This window comes from Scardinius erythrophthalmus, assembly GCF_964197995.2.
Source record: "Scardinius erythrophthalmus genome assembly, chromosome: 17".
NCBI classification, from domain to species: domain Eukaryota; kingdom Metazoa; phylum Chordata; class Actinopteri; order Cypriniformes; family Leuciscidae; genus Scardinius; species Scardinius erythrophthalmus.
Genome location: NC_138237.1, coordinates 8,553,430 through 8,577,429, shown reverse-complemented (window position 1 = coordinate 8,577,429; position 24,000 = coordinate 8,553,430). Strand labels below are relative to the sequence as shown.

At 36.6% G+C, this 24,000-nt stretch overlaps 1 protein-coding gene across 2 annotated transcripts in view; it reads right to left on the bottom strand.

Moving 5' to 3' along the window:
* The window catches only part of shroom3 (shroom family member 3), a 67,170-nt gene that overhangs the window by 13,693 nt on the left and 29,477 nt on the right, over nt 1–24,000 (bottom strand). Inside the window, exons 1-3 of one of the 2 annotated variants that reach the window (XM_081391257.1) lie at nt 23,663–23,847; nt 14,351–14,449; nt 3,750–3,884 (exon numbers count right to left, since the gene is read on the bottom strand). In XM_081391257.1, coding sequence (XP_081247383.1) covers nt 3,750–3,808 — 59 coding nt within the window. In that variant the 5' untranslated portion in view covers nt 3,809–3,884; nt 14,351–14,449; nt 23,663–23,847. Of the gene's footprint in view, nt 1–3,749; nt 3,885–14,350; nt 14,450–23,662; nt 23,848–24,000 lie in introns of those variants that run through there. The other variant, XM_081391256.1, reaches the window with a different exon arrangement.

The following is a 24,000-nucleotide window of genomic DNA, read 5'->3' as shown; positions in this document are numbered from 1 at the left end:
GAGTTATGTACTATGAACTGTCATTTATAAAATATATTTAAACGCATACACACAGACCTGAGTTATTTAACCCTCTGGGGACCAAAAACGCGCCCGCGCGTTTTGCTCGTTTTTTTTTTCGCAATGAAAATAAACACTAAATGCTCTGTTAATTTTGATCTTTCATTTTCGTGTAATACATCAAACGATCCTGTTCAGTTTCTATTTTTTTTCTGTATACTCACAATAAAAATAAAGTGTTTTGCTTTTTGACAAATAAAGAAAAATTAACATGATGCGATTTCTGCTTTCTCACTGTCAGTAAACTCCCATTTGAAACGCGTTCGAAAATGATTTATAACTCCGCGAAAATTCAGTCAAACAGGCAAACAGACCCACGGGCATAAAGCTTGAGATCGCATCTGTTAAATGAAGTAACTTATATAAAAAACAAATATTCTCATCTTCTGTAATCTGTATAAAAAGAGAGCGACTCCAGTCGAGCTCATTACAAGCTAATTCACAGTAATGTGACCACTCCCCGGAGAGCGCGTGCTATTCAAACGCAAATTCTGAGAACCATTTCACACCTGTGAAACGCCCACATCAGCTGTAAACAAAGCGCGTCGCGATCGAGTGAGGCATAATATAGCCTACCTTATGGAGAAAAGATTCCTCAGAACAGTGCTGATATGAGGAGCAATATATCCTGATATGAGGAGCAGATCCCGCTGAGGAGTGAGGTAGGCTGTTTTCTTTTCTCAAGTGTGGAATAACGTTATGGAATAACGTTAGTGTAGGCCTATGCAAACCGCAAAAAGATGAATCGCATTTCTATAATATGACTCGCCTTTCTGTGAGATGAATGAAGGGTACATATTTGTAAAGACTGTTTAGCCTAAATATAAATCGCTCGTCTGTGTGTGAAAGAATAAACTGCTTTGCTATAGCCTACTGAGATGAGTAAAAATCGACTGGAATATGTTGAAATAAAATGTATTTGTATAAGCAACATATTAAACTGCAAATTAGCATTTATATGCCCTAATATTTCATAAAAACAACGCTACAGTCAGTCACTTGTTGACTAGATTTGGGTACAGTTTTTAGGCTACTGTAAAATATACTGCCAAATAAAATAAGCTTTTGTTTAGCAATTTCTGCTCATATCTAACGTTTTATATATATATATATATATATATATATATATATATATATATATATATATATATATATATATATATATATATATATATATTTGTCAAAAATAAAGTCATAGACTAAGATGTTAGATGTTCCAATGCGGCTATATTCAAACTAATGAATACATATGATAAAATGTAGGCCTATAATCTTTTTTCTTTTTCTTTTTTACAAAGAAAGAGTACACTTGAAATATTGTTGAAATTGTAATTATTGTTGTAATTGTAACATTTTTAATAAAATAGCAAAACATATTTACAAGAGAGATGTAAGCAAAATCTTAAATGGTCAATATAAGTCTTCTTCTAAATACATCTTTTGTCCTTGTATTGTGGCTCAGTCAGTGTCACACCTGAAAGGATGGCTCATTAGGCAGAGTCATTATGCAGAGTGGGTGTGAACTACTCCTCCCCCTCGCATATTGGCTTTCCAAGCAAAACCTGTTTTACACCATTTAAATCAATGTATTTTTTTTTGTGAACGATAAAGCAAGACTATTTTCATATAATTTTGAAGCTAGAACTCAAAGGGACCACATCCATTGGTCAAAAGTCTTGTGGACACATATTTAATATGTGTTTTGTGGTCTTAATTCAGCAACTTTCATTTTTATTTTTTCCAATAACCACGCATAAACATTATTCTCTTAAAAATACAAACATCTACATACAAGTTGCTCGCATATTATGGTAGCCCTGTTTGTGCTATATATAGTGAATTTACACCTTTGTCATTAACATGTTTATAAATAACTGAAAAAAGCACAAATGTCAAGGCATGTCAGAACATCTCAAGGGCCCCAAAAACACCTTAGACCCCAGAGGGTTAAGATCATTATATATGCATAGATGAAATGAAAAACATCACCGACCCAAAATAACTTGAGTCAGCAGTTTTTACTATAAAATCTATTAAATTAATCATTGGCCATAAGACAATGGACAAAACCACATGCAATGATATGTTGAAGTAATTCTGTTTATTTTACTGGGGTGGGAAAAAAAAAGATAAGAATATGCATAAGAGCAATAATATTGTTTTACTGGGGTAATATATCAGAAGATTGAGAAACTATTGTGGTTGTCGGTCTGAGCTAAATTAGTAGCTGTTACAAACTTGGATAGACATCAAGGACATCGATTCACTGATCTTTATGAAATAAGAATGAGCTCACAGTCACAATTTGAGTTCGATATGCCTGTGACTCAATTATTTACTAGAAAGTATAAAGATTGTCTCTGATAAGAATAACTGTCAAAATGCATTTGATGTCTGGACCGTTTACAACATATCTGGTGTTGATTAAACCATGAAATCCATAGTTGTCATGAATTTGCACTGAGATTTAATTTCCTGTTCACTTATCCCTGGTAATGTGAGAATAATGTGACAAATATACACTGTTTGATCTGTTACCAAACTTATCGACTGTGGGAATCTGCTACGTAAAGGTTGGGATCATGGCAGTGTGTCTGTGTGTGAGAGACAGTGATGCCCTGGGTATGTGCCCTTGTATGGGTATGTGATTGCCGGACTCTGAAAGCTGGCATCAGACTGCTGGTATTTCTGCTGGCATAATTACATGATGTCACTGACCCATTGTCAACAGCTCTGTAGTCACCCCTCTAAGAACTAGATCAACCAATCACAGGTCAGTCCATCAAACAATGACACCAGGTCTAAGAATGTGGAATGCTATTGGTGTAGCCCACGGTGACCATCGCCATGGAAACCTTTGGAGGGTTGTTGAGGGAGTGTCATCCCAAAGAATTTTTTTTTTTATTAGATTGTGCGTCAATGGTTTGCTTTTTGGTCCTCTTCAAACACTCTAAATGTTTTTCTTTCAGTGTCATCACTGATGGCCCTTGAACGTTCTGGTCTAAATACAGTGATAATGACCCAGATAACAAGCACACAAGGTTTTTGAATGTTTGGGCAACTACATAAAATATGTCCTCTGCTTACGCTATGATCATACACAACAAGAAACCACCAACTAAAAGACAACAGAGCCATGTCTGACCAAAATAATCAACATTTATAGCTACTAACGGTCATGCTTATGGACTTTTTAAGCTGCTGATATATGCATATGCATCCATATGCCACTTAAATAACACCTTCAAGAGCTAATAATTTAAAATTGAAAGCTGATCATTTTTAAATATTTAAGTGTGTGTGTGTCTGTGTGTGTGTGTGTGGCATGCTAGATAACATGCATCAAGAGGTTGCAACTTTCAGGAAATACCTCATGAAGCCAAATCAGGTGCTGCAACCCAAACTAAGCACACATATTATCCTCTCTCTTTGAATAAATAACTTCATTGTGGATTATTGCTAAGCTGTGTTGGCCGATCCTTCAGTTGCATAGCTGGGAACTGTTAAAAATGTCATCTTCACTACTGTATCTCAGTCAAATCTGACATGCTATCCTTGTGAAACAAAGAAACGACCGATGAAGAAAAACAATAAGGGCTTGAAAGTACGTTTCCCTGCTGTTATTTTCTTCGTTCTTAAACAGAAAAGGTTAGAAGCACTAGGTGTGTTTGTGTGCGAGTTGCACTGACCTGGAGTGGTAGTTCTGGTGCCAGGGGGGTCCCACACCACCCTGGGTGACTTGCATCATGCTGTCTGGGTCCTGAGGGCCCTCGCCCAGCTTCGTAGAATGCCAAGAATGAGGTCGAGATCCAGGTTCACTCCGTCTGGGAAAAAGACATTCAACGAAATGTAAAAAGCCATGCATTTCTTTTGCAGAATGCAACTCAAATACACGAAGTAAACAAAAGTGTAAACACAGCATGCTATAACAAAAACAGTTCGAAGTAAAAATAAATAAAGTAAAGTACAAAAACAAAAGTCGGAAATAGTTCAGTGAAAAGTCAAAGTAGTTTAATGTAAGCATAAAGCATGTATTGTCTGGTGTAGTCAAGGCCACTGAGGATAAAGAATCAAAACATCCCTGAAGAATGTGGCACTGCATTATAACCAGAATCTCACTGTGTAAACATCAGTAAATAGATACTTCCTAATCTAGCCACTGACAAATTGAGCTCAACCGATATTTGGACTAAGAATTTAATTTCTTATTTTATGTTACAAATGTTTATGTATAATAAATATTTATACCTAAGAATGAGAAATAAAATTCTGGGAAGTTGGAAGTAGATTTCTATTTCTGGTTTTGGCACAGGGTGCTGAAGTATGTTTGCGAAACATGACAAGAATGCCGGCATTGTTTAAAACAAAAACATTTTTGGTTTCAAACGGCGTGGAACATAATGAATGTTTTTCACACAACGATCAGCAGAATGTCTGTGCCTACTGCTGCTCCAGACATTTGAACACACACACACACACACACACACACACACACACACACACACACACACACACACACACACACACACACACACACACACACACACACACACACACACACACACACACACACACACACAATGCCAGTGTGTGCCCAACCAGTCTGCTGACTGAAGTGACCTACTAAGGTCTTTAATGATGGTGTGAGATCACTAGCCAGAAAGACAAAGCCTGTACGAGACTAAAGATCATGTTCAGTCAGCTGACTGGGCAAATGCAGCACATACCTCTTTTAGTGATCTTCTAGAATTACGCCATTCTAGAACTTTGGGTTTGACCTGAAGCATTACATTTTTAGGACTTGAGAGTTGAACAAGATTGTAGTGAAATTATTTATCAATATGACTATGAGATATACATATACACAATATTTTATTATTAAAACATTAAACAGAATAAGAAATTTAGCTATTGTAATATCACTGTTTAAATAAAAATATTAAACACAATAAGAAATATTACTATTATAATATATCATTGTCAGATTAAAAGAGACAGTAGGTCATTGTTTGATTCCTCCACAAAGCTGCACCTAGATGATTCAGACTGATCACATTTCTCAGGACAATAAAAATGTTTTAGCCTCCACATAGACTTGTTTGCTTAACAACCCCACTACCTTGAACTTTAACCCTGCTCTATGGAGACAGATCAGACATTGCATTTGCAAAACATCTGGCTTTTATGATATGTTGCTATGGAGGTAACTTTCTCCATAACTTGGAGAACTCCGTAACTTTCTCTTTACACACCCTCTTCCAAAGGGCCATTCCTTCTGACCAGTCTAGATTTGGACAAGATCCGTCGTAATGACTTCCACAAGTAAAACTTTTGAAATCAATGTTGAGCAAAGTAAAAGAACTGAGCAGACAACAGAAAACCCTTCTGACCCCCTTATGATTGTCCGAACCCACCGCGGTTAAATCTGAGAGGGTAAACAGGAAAACGCTGATCAAGAAGTACTTATCTAGATTCACAGGAACGCAGTCGATTCATCTTGGGAGGATAATTTTGTTGCATTTTTTAATAGTTGCTGTGTAATGAGTAATCAATCATATACAGATTGTGGATTCCTGCCATGCATTACCTGCTCGACAGGAGCTTATTCATATACATTGCAATTATAATAACAGGGTTATCATCATTAACTAAAACCACTAAAAAAGAGATTAAATAAAATTTAAATATTAGATGAAAAACTTAAACTAAACAAAAACTAGAAACCTCGTCTTGGCAGCTAACTGAAATACTTTTAGGTAGAAGCACTAAAAGTACTAATTGGAAATAAAAATAAAATAAATAAATCAAACCTAAATAATAATCCTATACTAATAATAAATCATATAATACAAATAATCCTACTCAGGGCCATGCAATTTTTGTCCATATAATGATATTTATCCATATAATTTTTTTGACCAAAAAAAACCCACACACACACATTTTCCAAAATATCTTCTTTTGATGGTCACAAAAGAAAGAAAATCATACAGTTTTGGGGTTAATAAATCATGACAGGATTTTAAATTCTGCTTCAAATATCCATTTATCTCGACAGGTTTAGAAAGCAAGTAGTAACCTTAAACCGTGTCAAAGGCCTTCCTCAAACCAGTAGGAGACTGGTTACCAGCCAGCCAGTCCTTAAATCATTACCTGCCCTGCAATCCACAACCTGTTATTCCCTTGCTATCCTCCCTTACTGAACACTTAACAATTACCTTGCAGTAAGTCTCAGCACTTTCGAGATGAGTCCAGTGGCCAGGCCGTTGACGCTGGTCTCGGACGGCGTCTTACACAGCGCCCCGTCCGATCGCCCAAGATTTGATTTCTGCTTCCTCCGCAGCTTTTTGCGGTAAAAGGCCCCGAGCAGCTCCATGGCGTCCTTCGCAGTCTCCCGATAAACTGAGATTAAACCGAGCGGCGGTTGGCAGGGTTTGGAAGGGTTGGTGGGGCGCAGCTTGACGACGCAAAGATCGTTAAAATGTAATTAAGCGTCATTAAAATGGCACGATAAGAGCTAGAATAAACATCCTGCCCTCGGCAGCACTGGGGGCTCGGGACAAACGCATTTCAAAAACGAAGATAGAAGGAGGACAAACGGGAGGAAAAAGCATCCTTCATGAGATTGGATATTAAGTGTTGGAGTTGGATATAAGAAAGTCAGAAAATAGTAATATAACGCAACACGTAGACAGCTGGGAGCAAATGTGAACATATGATAGCATGCGTTCACAACATCAAACAAAGACGGCTCTTTGTGTGCATCTTCCTCTCTTCCTTTCTTTTTCTCCCTCTTCGTCATCATGATCATCCACGTGATCCCAGACAAGTCAACAAGCCCATCAGTGCCCAGAGGGCATTATGGGAACAGGAAGGCCACGGTTAGGGTGTGTCGCAGGGTTGCTTTCATGTGCTGGTGACAGCCATCTCCGGGCCTGCAGGGAATATGCGCAGGTGTAATAGCACAGGTGTCTTCACCTGTCCAAAAAATAAGGCCACTGGACACGGGCAGCGTGTTGACATATTGCTCAGTTTTCGCTTGCGTGCACATCAGAAGAACCTGAGGTTTCTTTCACAAATACATCACAGAGTAATGACACCCGAGTACAATAACTGCGGATTTCTGTGGCATGCCATCGTTCCCAGGAGAGTCCCTTCTCGCCACACTCTCACAGTAACCTGACTCCTAGGGAATCCAAAGGGTCTGACCCACAAAAAAACCCCAAAACCATCTCTCTCGAGCCTTCTCGTCGCCTGCCCGGCTGGGCCAGACTGCAAAGGGTGTGTCCCGCTGCAGAAACCTTATCTGATCCCTGGGAACACGGCCCGTCAACTACACTAATCTGTTTGATCTGAGAGGAAACTGAAATTGGAGAGTTGGATTAGACTGGGATGGGGGTGTTTGTACGGCGGGGTTTGAGAGGAGAATGGAGATGGACGCTAAATACTGTCTGTCTGGTGTGGCTCTGATTGTTGCAATCAAAGACCCTCTATGTGTGATGGAAATGGATATAGTTGGTGATAGAGCAGGTCACAGGCTGCATCCCAAATTGTTTCCTATTTAATACATTTTATAATGTAATTTAGCTGAATTTTCAGCATCATTACTCCAGGCTTCAGTGTCAACATGATCCTTCAGAAATCATTCTAATATCCTGATTTGATGCTCAATAAACCTATCTGGTTATTATCAATGTTGAAAACAGTTGTGCTGCTAAATAGTTTTGTGGAAACTGTGATGCATTTTTTTCAGGATTCTTTAATGATAGAAAGTTCAAAAGAACAGCATTTATTTTTAAATTTGAAAAGTCTGTCACTTTTGATCAAATTAATGCTTCCTTGCTCAGTAATAATTCGCTAGTTGCACGTGGCCGCCATTTTGGATTTCGGATCAGCGAGTGTACGCGTAGACACCTCCGGTTTCGCATTACGCCCGGTGCAGGGAGCCGGAGAAAGCAGAAAATTATCTTTTATAGTTGTTTATAGAATCAATTATCACTTAAAATACTACTAAGATCCATCACACGAGCCAATGGCAATTAAATGCACGGATGCGATTTATGAATTAATGAATGAAATACAAGTGTTCACGAACAGAAGATTGTATTTGACTCATGCTGCATACACATACGCAATGACAGTTATGCCTACTGTAAATATAGAGTTACAACTACGATTAGAGTTGTTTGCATAAAATGCACCCGTGAACATTCACACGTTTGCCCTGAGATAGGCTACAATTTATTTCCATACTATTTTCTCAATTCTGCACATATATTTTTACTTACTTGCATCAATTGCTCGATCAATATTATCATCACATATTTTACATTTACACTTTTAACTGTAGGTACCACAAACAATTTAATATAGGTAAGTTTATGTATATTTTACACTGTATGTGCTGCTTATAAACACCAGACAGATAATGATTTATGAAACAGATCTTTACTCATCTCACTTGCACAAAATAAATGCAGTAATAGAAAGCATATAAACGCACAGGTGAAATACACTGAAAATTATATGCATTTAAAAATTTGGTCGGGTTGAATGTCATCCCTCCGGATCTTCTGCATCCACTCATGCCCGTACCGCAGCGACAACGGGGAATGCATGAATGCTGACTTCTCTGTTGTAACGTGACGAAACGGTCACACACAACAATGAAGTGCTGAGGCTGTCACCCTCTGAAAGGCAAGTCACCTCTCTTGAATACTCATTGTGAAAAAAATATCTCTTTGGTAATAGAACTTGGTCGCTGTTGTCTCTCGCTGTCTCCCGCTCTCGCTGTCAGATCACCGGAAGTACTGGCCCACACACTCAATTGCAAACGTCAACGGTCGCCGTGCACGGAGCGAATTACGGTTACTTACTGAGCCCAAACTTCTGAACATATTGTTTTCACTTGCATGTGTTTGCAACATACACTGTAAAAAATTGCCAGGTATTTACAGGATTAAAGAGTATAATTTTACAATAAATTACTGTAGTCAGAAATTTTCAGTGAAATTAATGCATGCTGGGTCATTTTCTTACAAATTACTGTTAATCAACTGCAGAATGATGCTGACATCGCAGTTATTTACTGCTCTTGTTTTACTGTGAATTCACATTATAAAGTTGTCTTTAACCATGCCACTGTAAGAAATGATATTGTTTAGTACTGTAATTGGTTTGCAGTCACCATAATGGTGATTAGTGTTCAATTTGCTGGGGATCTTGGACCTTGTATATTCATATTCAAATTTCTGATTAACTCTAAACGAACTTTGTTTGGCCTTTACATTTGGATGCCATCTCAAGACATAAGTGAAGTAACTGTTTCCTTATATCCTCCATCAAGATGGAGAGAATAAAGAGAGGATCACGCTCAGACCCCATAGGAGACCCCATTACTATCAAGAACCATCAAATCGAGTGTAGTAGAGTTCTTTAGATGAACACGGTTCATCGGAATGAAGACATCCAGGGGGAGATGGGTTATGTTATTAATGCGTGTCACTGTGGGATTATGGGAAATCCTACCTCTGAGTGTGCGAATAACATTGGAATGTTCACAATCCAGGAACATGGATGAAAAACACACATGACAGATGAACTGTAAGTGAACTAGAAATTATTAACGTCCAAAAAGAAGACTCTTCTAAGATCCAATTACAGCATTATGGAGAATCCAAGCAAGTGAGAAAGTTAAGAGAAAGATTTAGGATTCAGAGATTTGAATCGTTGCCCCAAGACACTTCAGACTCACTTCCTGTAAACATTCCAGAAATATCTCAATGGACGTGTACGATAACACATACACATGTAAATAACTGCTCTAAAGTGTTGGGCGGGTCTAACACCATTGTCTTGGATTAATCTTTGTACATTCATTGTCTTTTACACAACAAATTTCTCAAATCCATCAAATTACCAATGAAAACTCCAATAACTGCAGGAAGGTCCATCTAAACGTATAATTCGTGTCTTGTGTAGCATTACAATGTCTATGATATTATTCACAGCCCACAGGTAAGTGGTCCAGCCAAAGCAAAGACTCAAACAAGGTAGGTTGAACATGAACATGACAACAAAATTAATTAAAACATTCAGTATCTGTTTACATGAGAGGGATGGGAATGATGGGAAATATTGTGCACGCTATCTGTCTTTGTGTCTCTGGTGTGATCAGTGTGCCATCTGTCGGACCAGAGAAATCTACTTGATGCAAAATAAATGACCTTTTTTATGTATTTGAAATTACAGTACATTATATATTGTACTGTATAACCAAAGCATTTACAAAAAAAAATTCTGACCCCAAACTTTTGAATGGTAGTTTATCTTATCTGATCAATCTTATGTCATTTATTTGATCAAAAATAAAGTAAAATAATATTGTGAAATATTTTTACAATAAAAAAACAGTTTGAATAAATTTGAAAAAGACACATTTCTGATTATTATCAATATTTAAAACAGTTGTTAATATATATATATATATATATATATATATATATATATATATATATACTATACACTCGTCAGAGTAAAAAAGTTGCTTGTCTGGCTTATTTTGATATACTTTTAAACATAACACTAAACCGCCAGTAGGTGGCAGCAGGCGGCCGTCTTAATGAGTGAGTCATTGATTAATTCATTCAAACGGCTGATTCATTCAAGGATGAGACAAATGTTTATAAATGGGTCAGTGAATCTTTGACTCAACCGATTGCTGTGAGATGAGTTATAATTCCTCTGTGAACTTTGTTTGGAACTATTTTCGCTGAAACAGAACAAAAACAGCCAATATTGCATCTAAAATGTAAAATTCATCTAAAACATCTAAAATTGCATCTAAAATGACTTAATTTGAACTGTTTATTGAACTATTATAGGAAATCAATGTAACATTTTCAATCGTGATGGTATTCAGGAAAACAGCACTCGTCGTGTGAGGTTGGTTAACATGTTAAAAATATAAAAAAAATGTATAGGCAGTATGTTGTTAACTGAGTTTCTTTTGTATGTGCTGCGGTCATTTGTTTAGATTTCTCCTCGAGAGAATGTGCGAGCCTCAACAGCGCAACCTTATTACCGTCTGTAATACATTTATTATCCACTATCGATTGCAACTTACAATAAATGTAATAAAATCAGAATCATTCTCTCGTCTTAGTGATTCCCTAGTTATTTTTTGCTGTTATTGACGTTCTAATCAGGCTACTTGTCCGGTCGGGGAAGTAAAATTCTCTTTTACTTGTCCCTTCAAAAAATATATTTTTTTAATGTCGTGCCCTTTATATGTATATTAGGATACTTTGATGAATAGAAAGTTCAAAATCATTTCTATAAAAATATGTCTGTTTTTTTGTAACATTATCAATGTCTTTACTGTCATGCATGTACTGTCACTTTGATCAGTTTAATGCATCCTTGTTCAATAAAAGTTTTAATTAAAAATGTATTAATTAAATAATTTAACTTTTGAATGGTAGAGTACTTCTGAAAATAATGTGAGTGATGCTTGGCACTGCAAAAATTGCCACCATAGGATTTGAGTCCCTTTTTTATGTCCGTTTTACCGTTTTAGCATGTCCACATCAAGCTCGTCAACATCATGTGACCTTTCCATTACAGCCTTATTCGGATGAAAGTGAGATTTCCGATCAGGTCGTCTCGCTATTTATAGCATCTGTATAAAGTACTCTGTACTCCAGTTTTATTTACACACAGAAATAGAGGAAAAGAAGCAGAGAGAAACTAGTAAAAATGATTCCTTTTGGCATGTGAGACAACAGCACAAGCTTGCCCTAAAATGACCAAAAATCCGCTTAAAAGCCTGTAAACAACCCGAGTAACAGTGGATTTAGAGTAAACGGAGAAGGGATGCAATGACAGTCACCCCTAACGTGACCGTCAAGGAAAACATAAACCCAAATCCACTTCAGCGCTTCCTTTTCCTGTAAGAGACATGTTTGTTTCCTTTTTCCCATAGATTAAAAAATAGAAGTGAGGTTTTGTTTCCCAGAGATGTTCACAAGTCTTTCATCTGGAGTCCGACTATAGTCTGAAGTCATTATCACTGGAGTCTGAGTCAAGTCTGGAGTCTGAGTCAAGTCTGAAGTCTTTATCACTGGAGTCTGAATCAAGTCTGAAGTCTTTATCACTGGAGTCTGAGTCAAGTCTGAAGTCTTTATCACTGGAGTCAGCGTCTAGTCTGAAGTCTTTATCACTGGAGTCTGAGTCTAGTCTGAAGTCAAGACTAAAGTCTTTATCACTGGAGTCTGAGTCAAGTCTGGAGTCTGAGTCAAGTCTGAAGTCTTTATCACTGGAGTCAGAGTCTAGTCTGAAGTCTTTATCACTGGAGTCTGAGTCAAGTCTGAAGTCTTTATCACTGGAGTCTGAGTCAAGTCTGAAGTCTTTATCACTGGAGTCAGCGTCTAGTCTAAAGTCTTTATCACTGGAATCTGAGTGTAGTCTGAAGTCAAGACTGAAGTCTTTATCACTGGAGTCTGAGTCAAGTCTGGAGTCTGAGTCAAGTCTGAAGTCTTTATCACTGGAGTCAGAGTCTAGTCTGAAGTCTTTATCACTGGAGTCTGAGTCAAGATTGAAGTCTTTTGTCACGAATCCGAGTCAAGATTGAAGTCTTTTGTCACGAATCCGAGTCAAGTCTGAAGTCTTTATCACTGGAGTCTGAGTCAAGTCTGAAGCCTTTATCACTGGAGTCTGAGTCTAGTCTGAAGTCTTTATCACTGGAGTCTGAGTCAAGATTGAAGTCTTTTGTCACGAATCCGAGTCAAGATTGAAGTCTTTTGTCACGAATCCGAGTCGAGTCTGAAGTCTTTATCACTGGAGTCTGAGTCAAGTCTGAAGTCTTTATCACTGGAGTCTGAGTCTAGTCTGAAGTCTTTATCACTGGAGTCTGAGTCAAGTCTGAAGTCTTTATCACTGGAGTCTGAGTCAAGTCTGAAGTCTTTTATCACTGGAGTCTGAGTCTAGTCTGAAGTCTTTATCACTGGAGTCTGAGTCTAGTCTGAAGTCTTTATCACTGGAGTCTGAGTCTAGTCTGAAGTCTTTATCACTGGAGTCTGAGTCTAGTCTGAAGTCTTTATCACTGGAGTCAGCGTCTAGTCTGAAGTCTTTATCACTGGAGTCTGAGTCTAGTCTGAAGTCTTTATCACTGGAGTCTGAGTCTAGTCTGAAGTCTTTATCACTGGAGTCTGAGTCAAGTCTGAAGTCTTTATCACTGGAGTCTGAGTCTAGTCTGAAGTCTTTATCACTGGAGTCTGAGTCAAGTCTGAAGTCTTTATCACTGGAGTCTGAGTCAAGTCTGAAGTCTTTATCACTGGAGTCTGAGTCTAGTTTTAAGTCTTTTATCACGAGTCAGAGTCTAGTCTCGAGTCATTTCATGCCTTACAACAAAAAAAAGAGAAAAGCTGCGAAAAGATCGTTAAAAGTAAAACATAGTGCTATAGAGAATGCGAATGTGATGTCACACGTTTCACTCCGCGTTGCATTTTGGGAAGGTGCCGCCATCTTGGCAGGATACACTATCCGTTGCCATGGTTACTTCAACAGTGAGACAGAAAGAAATAACGGCAGAGAGAGATCATCTTGATATTTGTTTGCATTTTGCGATACGGCGCAGTTTCTTGGGAATAAATGGAGGAGGAAGCGAAAGGAAAGGGGCTCTCTCGGGAGAGACTAAATTACAACAGCAGGCAGCATTATTAAGAGAAACTAAATTAATTATTATGTTTAATGTTTATAATATGTATATTATGTATTTTAACAGTGTTATTCTATAAAACCATATGATTACTTGCTTTTGATATTTTATTTGAACCAATCATTATTGCCTCATTGTTATTATATATGTATTTTCAGTCAATTTAAGCCTTTTAAAGGCTTGGGTCTATTTCTATTACCACAAAAAACAACAAAAAAACAACAACAGATTAATTGATTAATTAACAAAATAATCGACCAATTACTCAATTACCAAAGTAATTGTTAGTGACAGCCCTGAATTAAATATAAAAAACCTAAACTTGATTTATTTCAGCAAGTGTCAAAGTAAATATTACTCATTTTCATTTAGTTTAACTAAAATAACTAAAACGGAAATAATTGTAATAACACCTATACGGATTACAATTAATTAATATATATATATATTTTTTTACAATTTTTAACAAAATAAATATGGAAATATGGAATTAAACTAAATTCAAACTATTAATAAAACACTGGTGCAGATGCAATGTGTCATGACCGAATACAAAGATATTTAACTTCACACCTGTTTTTGATGCGTAGTTTCACTCCTCCGCTGCATCTGCTGTCTCTGGAAGGACTGAGAGGACGCCGGTCAGAACAGCAAGGGCCTGGACAACACTCTCTACAAACACAAACAGAAGTTTAGGTTAGAAATTCACTCTTTATAAAATTGCAGACAATTAAAGTGCTTGCATCGTGGAAAACAGAACAGCTTTTTTCCAAATAAAACAAAACATAATCAAATTTCCGTAACTAATCAAAACGTCCTGCTCAGTTCAGCCAGAACATCTTTGAACTTGTTCAAAGATTGTCATGATTATGACATCACAACCATGAGCTCATTAAGTTAAAAACCGGTCAACAAAAAGTGTGTCAAGACGCCTGCATCGTATGTGAATGCTCCCTAAGAAATGCATGCGATGGACATGACTAAACAGGGCTTGACTAGTTGAATGTGAAAATATGTAATTTTGCACATCCCTAGTCTAGACAGTATAAGCTCATTGGTTACTTCGTAGATGATGCGTGTCTGTATGTCTTTAGATTATGTATTTTTGGAATTTGGAGAATCAATGTTGGTGAGAGAGTGAGAACTCATTTAAAAGTCCACGTGAGTGTATTGTGTGCACGTTTGGGACTGACTCAGTTCAAAAGCTGTGTTGTAGTGGCCGTATTTGACAAAGGAGGCACCGGCCGGTCCATTCACCACATGCTCACATGGATGTCACACACAGAGAGTTTCTATTAACCTGAAGGACAGGATATAGTGAAGCCAAGCCCACTGCACACTGCTCTGAAGTAAAAGCATTTTACATACAATTCATGTTAGTTTTATTTCATATACATGTAAACGCATTTATATTTATCATGATAGAGAGATAAATATCATCTCCTTTCTTCTTATTATTATTATCACTAGCTATGTTTCCATCCACCTATTTTTATGCACATTTTGAGATATCACATAAAAAGTGATAGATGGACATGCCAAGATGCGGATTAAAAAACGTATGCGCTTAATTGAGATGGATATTTTTTTTTTATGATAAGAAGACCTGCATATACATTGCTATGGAAACATTTATCAAATAAATCCCTCGATGCACAACAAAAAAACTGTTATTATTTAGCCCTATTCGGACGGGACTAGTTTAACATGGAGAGGCGGGGTAAAGTAATAATTACCAGAGCTTCTCTGTGATTTGTCCCGTCCGAATGTGCATCTCAGTAATCATTACGGACAATGTCAGTAAAGATTACGCCGACTTTTACCTTAAGTAAAAAGGTCCGGAAAAATTACCTCAGGTAATACTAATCCCATGCGAATAGACCCACCGTTAATATGTACGTAAATATTTTGCTGTGTAACCTGCTTTATTCACATATGTATTAAGCGATATTCCAAGTTAATTTCGCAACGTTTAATGGAAACATAGCTACTGCTGCAAACAGTTATGCTGCTTATTTTTGTTGAAAATAATGAAACAATTTCAGGATTCTTTGATGAACAGAAATGTCAAAAGAACAGCATTGGATTCCCTTTTTTATTATTCATTTTATTATTATTATTATATATTTTTTAAATGGGTGTGAATGTTCCTTTATGGCTCTCGTGTTGGGATAGGAGGGTGTTTCTTTTCTCTCTCTGTTTTTTTCTTCATGAAAAACTTGCCCTGTAAATAATATTAAAAAGAGGTTCACAAAAAAAAGAACAGCATTTATTAGAAATATAAATCTTTTGTAAGTTTTACTGTCGCTTCTGATCAATTTAATGCATCCTTGCTGAATAAAAGTATTAATCTCTTTCAAAATAGAACAAAACAAATCTAACCCCTTATTTATTTATTTTTATAAACTGAATGTTTATGCGTTGTAGAAAAAAAAAAGATTACAAAGCATTTCGTGTGGCAAGTGCTTTGAGACTTTCATACGCTGCAACTACAAGAGCTTAGACAGCAAAACAGCAGCCCTCCCATCTCACTGAGGAATGGTGCGAGAGAAACGCATGTAATGTTGACACAGCATTCCTATAGTTAGGGACTGTGTCATCACTCCCTTTTTAAAGGCTTTTTGAAAGGTTTAACACACAGCTAATAAAAGACAACACAAAGACACTCCAAACAAACCCAGCATAAACGTTCACTTAAAGAGACTAAGAGTCAAAAATTCTCACCCTCACGTCATTCCAAAACCAGTATGACTTTCTTTCTTTCCAGCATTGGACATGAAAAAAAAAAAGATATATAATATGATTGATTGTGTGAATAGAGCAGCTTTGACATGAGCGTGAGAAAATGCTATCCCTTTAAAAGTGAACAGCATTCACATACCTGTTTTAAATGTTCTTTCTTTTTTAAAGCTTGATTTATCGCTCTCTCTTCAAAAGGGTGTGTTTGGCCCGACTGCTGCAAGTATGCATTGGCTCGGAGTCATTTCAGAAAACACATTCTAATTATATCTCTATTAATCACTTCAAGTGGCCTGTGAAATGTACGGACATTTATAGGAGCGCCGAGTCTTGATATAACATCTCTGATCAACACATTAACAATCCATGATTTAGATCCCAGCGTCTGCATCTCTAAACTCCTCTGCTCAAATGCCCCAGCATTCCTTGCATACCTGCCCCCTGGAGGACCTTAGTGATCACCATAGAGACGTGACCACCATGCAACTTCCTGTAAACCCACAATGCTGCTCAGAGATACACCTACGTTCAAAAGCCGTTCAAGGGTGCATAAAAGTTTCTATTCATCAAACAAATATGTAGGGGACCATACATAATCAAATTTGAGGATGGGCTCTTTTGATTTCTGGACAGTAAGGGTCAAATTTCTCCATGAGTGTTGATTTTTTGCTAGATATCTTTTAAATAAATGGCTGTTTTGAACTTCATACAAAGGAAAAGTACTTTCACTGACCAGTGAATACACGGAGGAGTTCAAATTCCACATGGCTGTTGTTGTCTGTGTGTGTGTGTGTGTGTGTGTGTGTGTGTGTGTGTGTGTGTGTGTAAATATTCCATGCCACCCACACGCTTGACCCTTTCCTCACAGATCTGACCTCTTCTCTTGTTTATATGCGTCTCGAGTGAAACGCACCCAACCACAACATCAATCAGCCACGCAATAATAAACGCTGAGTACAGCCGAACTCTTCGCAGAGCACAAGATGAACAAGCGCGTTACTGAACAGAGACAGTCGCTTAGAGGGGGGCGAAGAAGACCACCAGCGCTTGTCCCACCCTGATCTATCATAAGACTGGAAGATCAGAGGTACTTAAAAAGTTCCCAAAAAAATGTTTTCGTATTGTTATTCGGATGAAACTTAGAAACCGGTGACTTTTTCCACATTTTCTCCACAGATTTTTTGTAGAGAACTACATGGAATTCTGCAGAATAGATTTAAACATGGTAAACGGAGGCAAAATGCAATGCTTTTATTTATATCAGAACATTTTAGCAATTAAAATGCAATTGTAATGGGAATAGTCTGCACATCAAATATACTGCACATCTGCAGGTGCATATGTTTATATATCTCAGACACATATACAATGATGTATACATATACACATTGAGATATATATATGTATATATATATATATATATATATATATATATATATCAAATAACAAGTCAAATGAACTCTATAGACCTTATGTAGCCCCGCCCCTTTTCAGCGCTGCACTCATTGTCTTTTGTCTTATTATATTTTCACTGCAATCTTACGTATTCTATTTATGAATGAACGGATCGTTTTAAAATCTTCCCGGTCTACTGACATTTGTATAATGTTAATCAAGTTTTTTCCACAAAAAAATGACTAAATGCATTTTCAACATGCACATTAGAAAGTGTTTTGAAAACATTACCCATATAAAACAGCACCGAGTTGCACTTTCAAATACAATACTTCAAATCTGGCAAACAAGGGGACGTTCCCTTTAAAACATGCCGTTCTCCTTGAACACACCCTTCACATGCATTTACAGATTCTGTGAAAGTGTTAAAGCTAAACCAGCTTGACCAGCTGCAGGAATGCCATCAACAGCCAAGAGAACGAATGCAGAGAGAAGGAACAAAGAAATGAAAGAATTTGTTTTGACAGACGTCACTTCATCACGTGAAGAAAAAAGAATGACAGAAGAGTCAAATATGATTACTTTGTTTACTTTAATAATGCTGGTATTTACATGTGCAACTAAAAATCTGATATTAGTGCTTCTCAGGTTATTTGCTCTTGTGTATCATCTCTTCTCCCTAAACAATACAAAGATGAAGAGCTGACCTATCTATGTATCCGATAAACACAATCAACATAATCTGAAAGTTTATGCAAAACAGTGTCTAGCATAATGTTTTTTTTTTTTTTTTTACATGAGACAGCCAATCAGAATAACCTAGCAACTGCATAGCGACACGATAAACAAAACTTGCATTGTGGTGGCAACCCGTGCACAGCATGAACCATTCACATTGGGTATCATTCACCCAGTACGGTATAAAAAGTGTTGAAAATTTACACTGGATTCACAAAAAGTTTGTGCAGACATGAATTTGTTCTCATCATCATTCAAATTTGAATCGAAATTATCCCAAAAAACTATGAAGAAAGATGCAGAATTATGTCAATTACTGTAGGGTCAACTAGTTATTCAATTCCTAGAAATGGTATAATATTAAAACTACTTCAAACTTTCTGGTCAGGCCAGCATAAAAGTTGGTCTTGACGAACCTTATCTAGTTATAATATAATAATAGTAAAATTGAATACTATCAGGAATCATCAACAATTAACAATGATCATAATACACTGCTATTAATATAATTATATTTTATATATAATTATATTTATCAGGTATATAAACTATCCCAGCGTTACTGTATGATCACTTTGGTATTCCATTTTTTTTTTATTATTTAATTGATTTGAATTAGCTTTAAATGATCTCCTAAATTTAAGTGAAAATTCATGCATAAAATGTTTATGCAAAAGTTTTACGGATTATTAGCTAAAGAGACCAATTTTCATCATAAAATATGAACATCTTGTTTGAATCTTCTGAGCATCGTTTCAGTTCATCTCCCCTGCATGCCTGCCCTCGGTCACTGAACACAACCCCCGAATGAAAGAAAAAACCAGGAACCCGATATCAGCGGAGAACAGGAAGAGACAAAATACTCTGGCAGAGGAAGAGAACAAAGGGATACAGATGAAAAATAAGAGATGATAAAAACAACAGGAGCTTTACATGGAATATTCACTTTGGGGATTAAGCGCTCTTTACACTTTGAAGCCACACCAGAAGTTCAACAAAGCTTGGCAAATAAATTAAGTGACAACCAAACACGCTGACCTTCAGTGACTCCCTCTAAAAAACAAACATGGTAACCTGACTTTACTGCATTCTGGATGAACACCTCTTCCTTTATCTCTTCTCTTTATCTTGCATTGGCTCCATCTTCTAGCCTTTCTCTTGCTGTGGTTACAGCAGCTTAAAACAACGTAAAATCATAAAAACAATCCTCATTCCTACATGCCAGACAGTATTAACTTGTGCTTTTCGGAGTATCGTGCCGTTCATTATGTAGTGTTTTTGCGTTCTCTCGTCTATGGACAATAAACCTCATGAATTTTGGATCTAGATGCAGGTGCAAAACACATCATTCCAGACGAGTCAAACAAACGGGCACACCAATAATCTACATTACGCTGCTCCAAACACAGTCATATGCTAATTAAAGCAACAGTCCGTAACCTTTTTTGTGTTCAAAATGTATATGATAAGCGAGCACATCATAAATCCATTTTCCAAATGGTGTTTTTGTCTTATCAATCAAGTTACACATTTGAAAACATAGTTAGCTACACTATAAACAAACAGCTACTAATAAAAAAAACAACACTACTTTTCCACTTTTTGGAATAAAATATCAAAAAACCACTACAAATTTTTTAGATATTTTGTTGACTTACATTATCCCAAATGTTTCCAACAAAGTTTAAAATCCAAATTTTTTATCCAGTGTAACGGCCTGCGTCATTGTGTCGCCTGTCAGTGACATCATCCCCGCGTTACCCTCGACTTCCTGTTTTATTTCCGTAGAAACCAAATATGCTTTAATATATAGTGTTTTATTAGACAGGTGAGGGTGCGCTGACAGGTGACAGGCGTTTGAGCGCTGATTAGGCTATGTGTTATATATATATACTGTATATATATATATATATATATATATATATATATATATATATATATATACACACAAATTTCAAATATCGATTTTCTAGTGTTAAATTTTTTTAACTTACGCAGTACTGCTTGAAGTTATTGACATGTTAGAGTGTTATTAATCACAATAAGCCGCGGAAAAGGACTCAATGTGGTGCTCGAGTAACACGCTGACGGACAAAGCTGAAGCGAGAAGTTCATTGCACTTGCACAATCAAATACACACACAAATGTCAAAATGCACATCGTGTGGAGCATTCATGTAAACACAGTCTGTTAAGTCCTACGCGAAAGTAAACTGGAGAAAATCGAGTGTGTAACAGTAAATAAGATCCATGCATTCATTCTGGAAGGGACTGCAGCCTCATAAACTGTTGCCGTCTGTTTCATTAATGTTCTTTTAAAATTAAAATAAATCACTCACTGCTTTTGACTGAATCACTTTTTTACCTTTAATATGAATCAATTTATATTCAATTCATACAGTGAAGACTATACAGTGTTTAATTTACATTTGATTATTCAATTTCTGTATTTCTTAATGTTAAACAAGCCTATAGGCTACTGTACCAGAAAAACTTAGTTTATTTAATTTGTAATTGTTTTCTATTTTATTTGTCCTATTGTTTGTAATTTGCTTCTTTATTCCTATTTTTAATATAAAAAATAAAATTGCCTGCCTTGATTTATTACAGAAGACTGCCAGTCATGTGTGTAATGATTGCAGTCAGCTCAATAATATTATTTGGTTGACTAATATGGGAAGAAAAATTAAATAAATTTCAAGGTTCATATTTAATTCAGTGGGATTTTTTACTTCAAGACCAATTAAACTACTACCAGTGTCAAATATGAAAAGTAACACAAAACAGTAAACTAGAATCAAATTAATGCATTTATCGAATCGAAATTTGATTCAAAATCGAGAATCGAATCATGACATCAAGAATCGATATGAATCGAATCGTGAGGTACCAAAATTTTCCCACCCCTTAATGTGAATTTAAATGATCAAACAAAACTGTAACAAAGTTCAAGTTCAGGGAAGAAGGAGGTGGAAACCGGTGAACGTAACCTTAATCGTAAAATAAAAATAAACAACAAAACGAAAGGATCGGCAGCAGCCAGTTTTGAAATAGTGACCTCTAGCGGCAAAACTTACATACTGTGCCTTTAAAGGTCCCGTTGCATGCGATTCCATGTTTCAAACTTTAGTTAGTGTGTAATGTTGCTGTTAGGGCATAAATAATATCTGTAAAATTATAAAGCTCAAAGTTCAATGCCAAGTGAGATATTTTATTTAACAGAAGTTGACTACATAAAACGGCTCGTTTGGACTACACCCCTCTACATCCTGCATTAGTGACATCACCAGAACCGTTTCTTGACTAACCTCCGCCCACAGGAATGCTCCCTCAACTCTACTGGCTACTTGCGCACTTCTTATAACTTAGCCTACTGTGTTTACTCAGCTCTTACGGTGATTTTCTGAAGTAAAACTGACGCTTCATCTTTTGTGTGATGTACAATAAACTTTATTAAACTCATCAGTACATGTTTGATCATCATTCAGACAGCAGACTTGTAGGCTATTAATAAATAATGGATACATACAAGCAGATGACAAATACGTTATAATAACTGTAATTAAACTACTAAACCATACCTGTTTCATCTCTATACAGCACTCTGACTCTGTAGGCATTATTGTCCGACTCGAAATGAACGCCGTAACTGAGAGTTTCTGATATTATCATCATTCCGTGAGATGAATTTTTCCTGACAGACTGAGCACGAGCTCATGAAGCTCCGCCCCCTGTGTCGTCCAGCAGCAGCTCATTTGCATTTAAAGGGGACACACTGAAACGGCTCGTTTTTCTGAGCCCCAAAAAATGTCAATTTAAACATGCTGTAAAAAATGATCTGTTGGGTATTTTGAGCTCAAACTTCACATACACACTCTGGGGACATCAGAGACTTATTTTACATCTTGTGAAAAGGGGCATAGAACGGGACCTTTAAAAGGATGATAAATATTAAAAAGAATAAAAGTATTAAATATTAAAAATGTATATAAATCAGATTATATACATTTATCTGAGCAGTATTTATCAAACACAAAAGCAATGAGAATAACGTCTGATAAGTTGAATTTATGAATTTTGCAACATTGACACTGTTATTGATCTGAATTGAAACAACACTGAACTAAATTGAACTGAATAATGACAACATTAACACTCCTGTTTAACGTGAAGGTGCTTTTAAAACAATCTGTATTGTATACAGTGCTGTATAAATAAATAAATAAATAAATAAATAAATAAATAAATAAATAAATAAATAAATAAATAAATAAATGCCTTTACCTTACCAAACACAACCATTCAACCTAGAAACAGAGCTGAAAACAGTGACGAACAGCAGCATTTCATTTTTCTATCAGTAGATCATTTTTCGCAGTTTATTCAACACAAACTCAACACAGACAAGCCTTTCATTTGCATATGGAAACAGGGAGTTCATATGCAATTCTATGCAAAACAAAACAACTTTCTCACAGTAACCAAACTCAGAGCCATCACAGCATGATCTTATGATTCACATATATGCAATATTAGTGATCTGTTAAATATTCAACCAAACGCACCTGGAAGCTTCACTAGTTCAACAAATTGTGGGCTAGTTGATATATAACATGCAGATCAACTTTTGTTTCCCAAGATCAAGGTTAAACTTAAGGAAATGCATATACATTAGATGCTGTAACCGGTGTCTTTTGACAGCTCAATTAATAGTCATACAAAGTGACTAATGACATTTTTATGGTACAAATATTCCATGTAATCACAGAATTAATAAGGTCATAAAAATGGCATGCATAGTAATTAGAAAAATGTTGTTTTAAACAGGTTTCGATTGAGTCACTGCTGTAGCTTGCCAGCTACCTATTTATATAATGATATATAACTGTAGTGTGCTTTATTCCAAACAAAGACACATTGTTAGACACAGCAGAGAGATTATATAAACACAGAGATTATAGAAACACAACTTCTACCCGTTTTAAATGCATGTATGTGAATGGGATTACAGTACCTGTCACGCTGATGAAGTGTGTGTCCGAGCACAGACCTAAACAAACCTGCAGTCAAACATCCAGAGCAACAGGAAATAAATCCTAACTTCACTCATTGAGGTTTAAAAGAGACTGACTCCACATACTGCACATGGACTCACACTAGCAAGGGAAGAACAACATCTCTCTGTTGCTCGCTCTCAAACACGGGTGACACATCAGAGGCAAACCAATGCGTCCTCTCAGCCAATCAGAGGAGCCGCAGGGTGATGTCACAGAGCAGGTTCCTCTCGTCCTGCCTTCAGGCTAACACTCTCTCTCTCTCTCTCTCTCTCTCTCTCTCTCTCTCTCTCTCTCT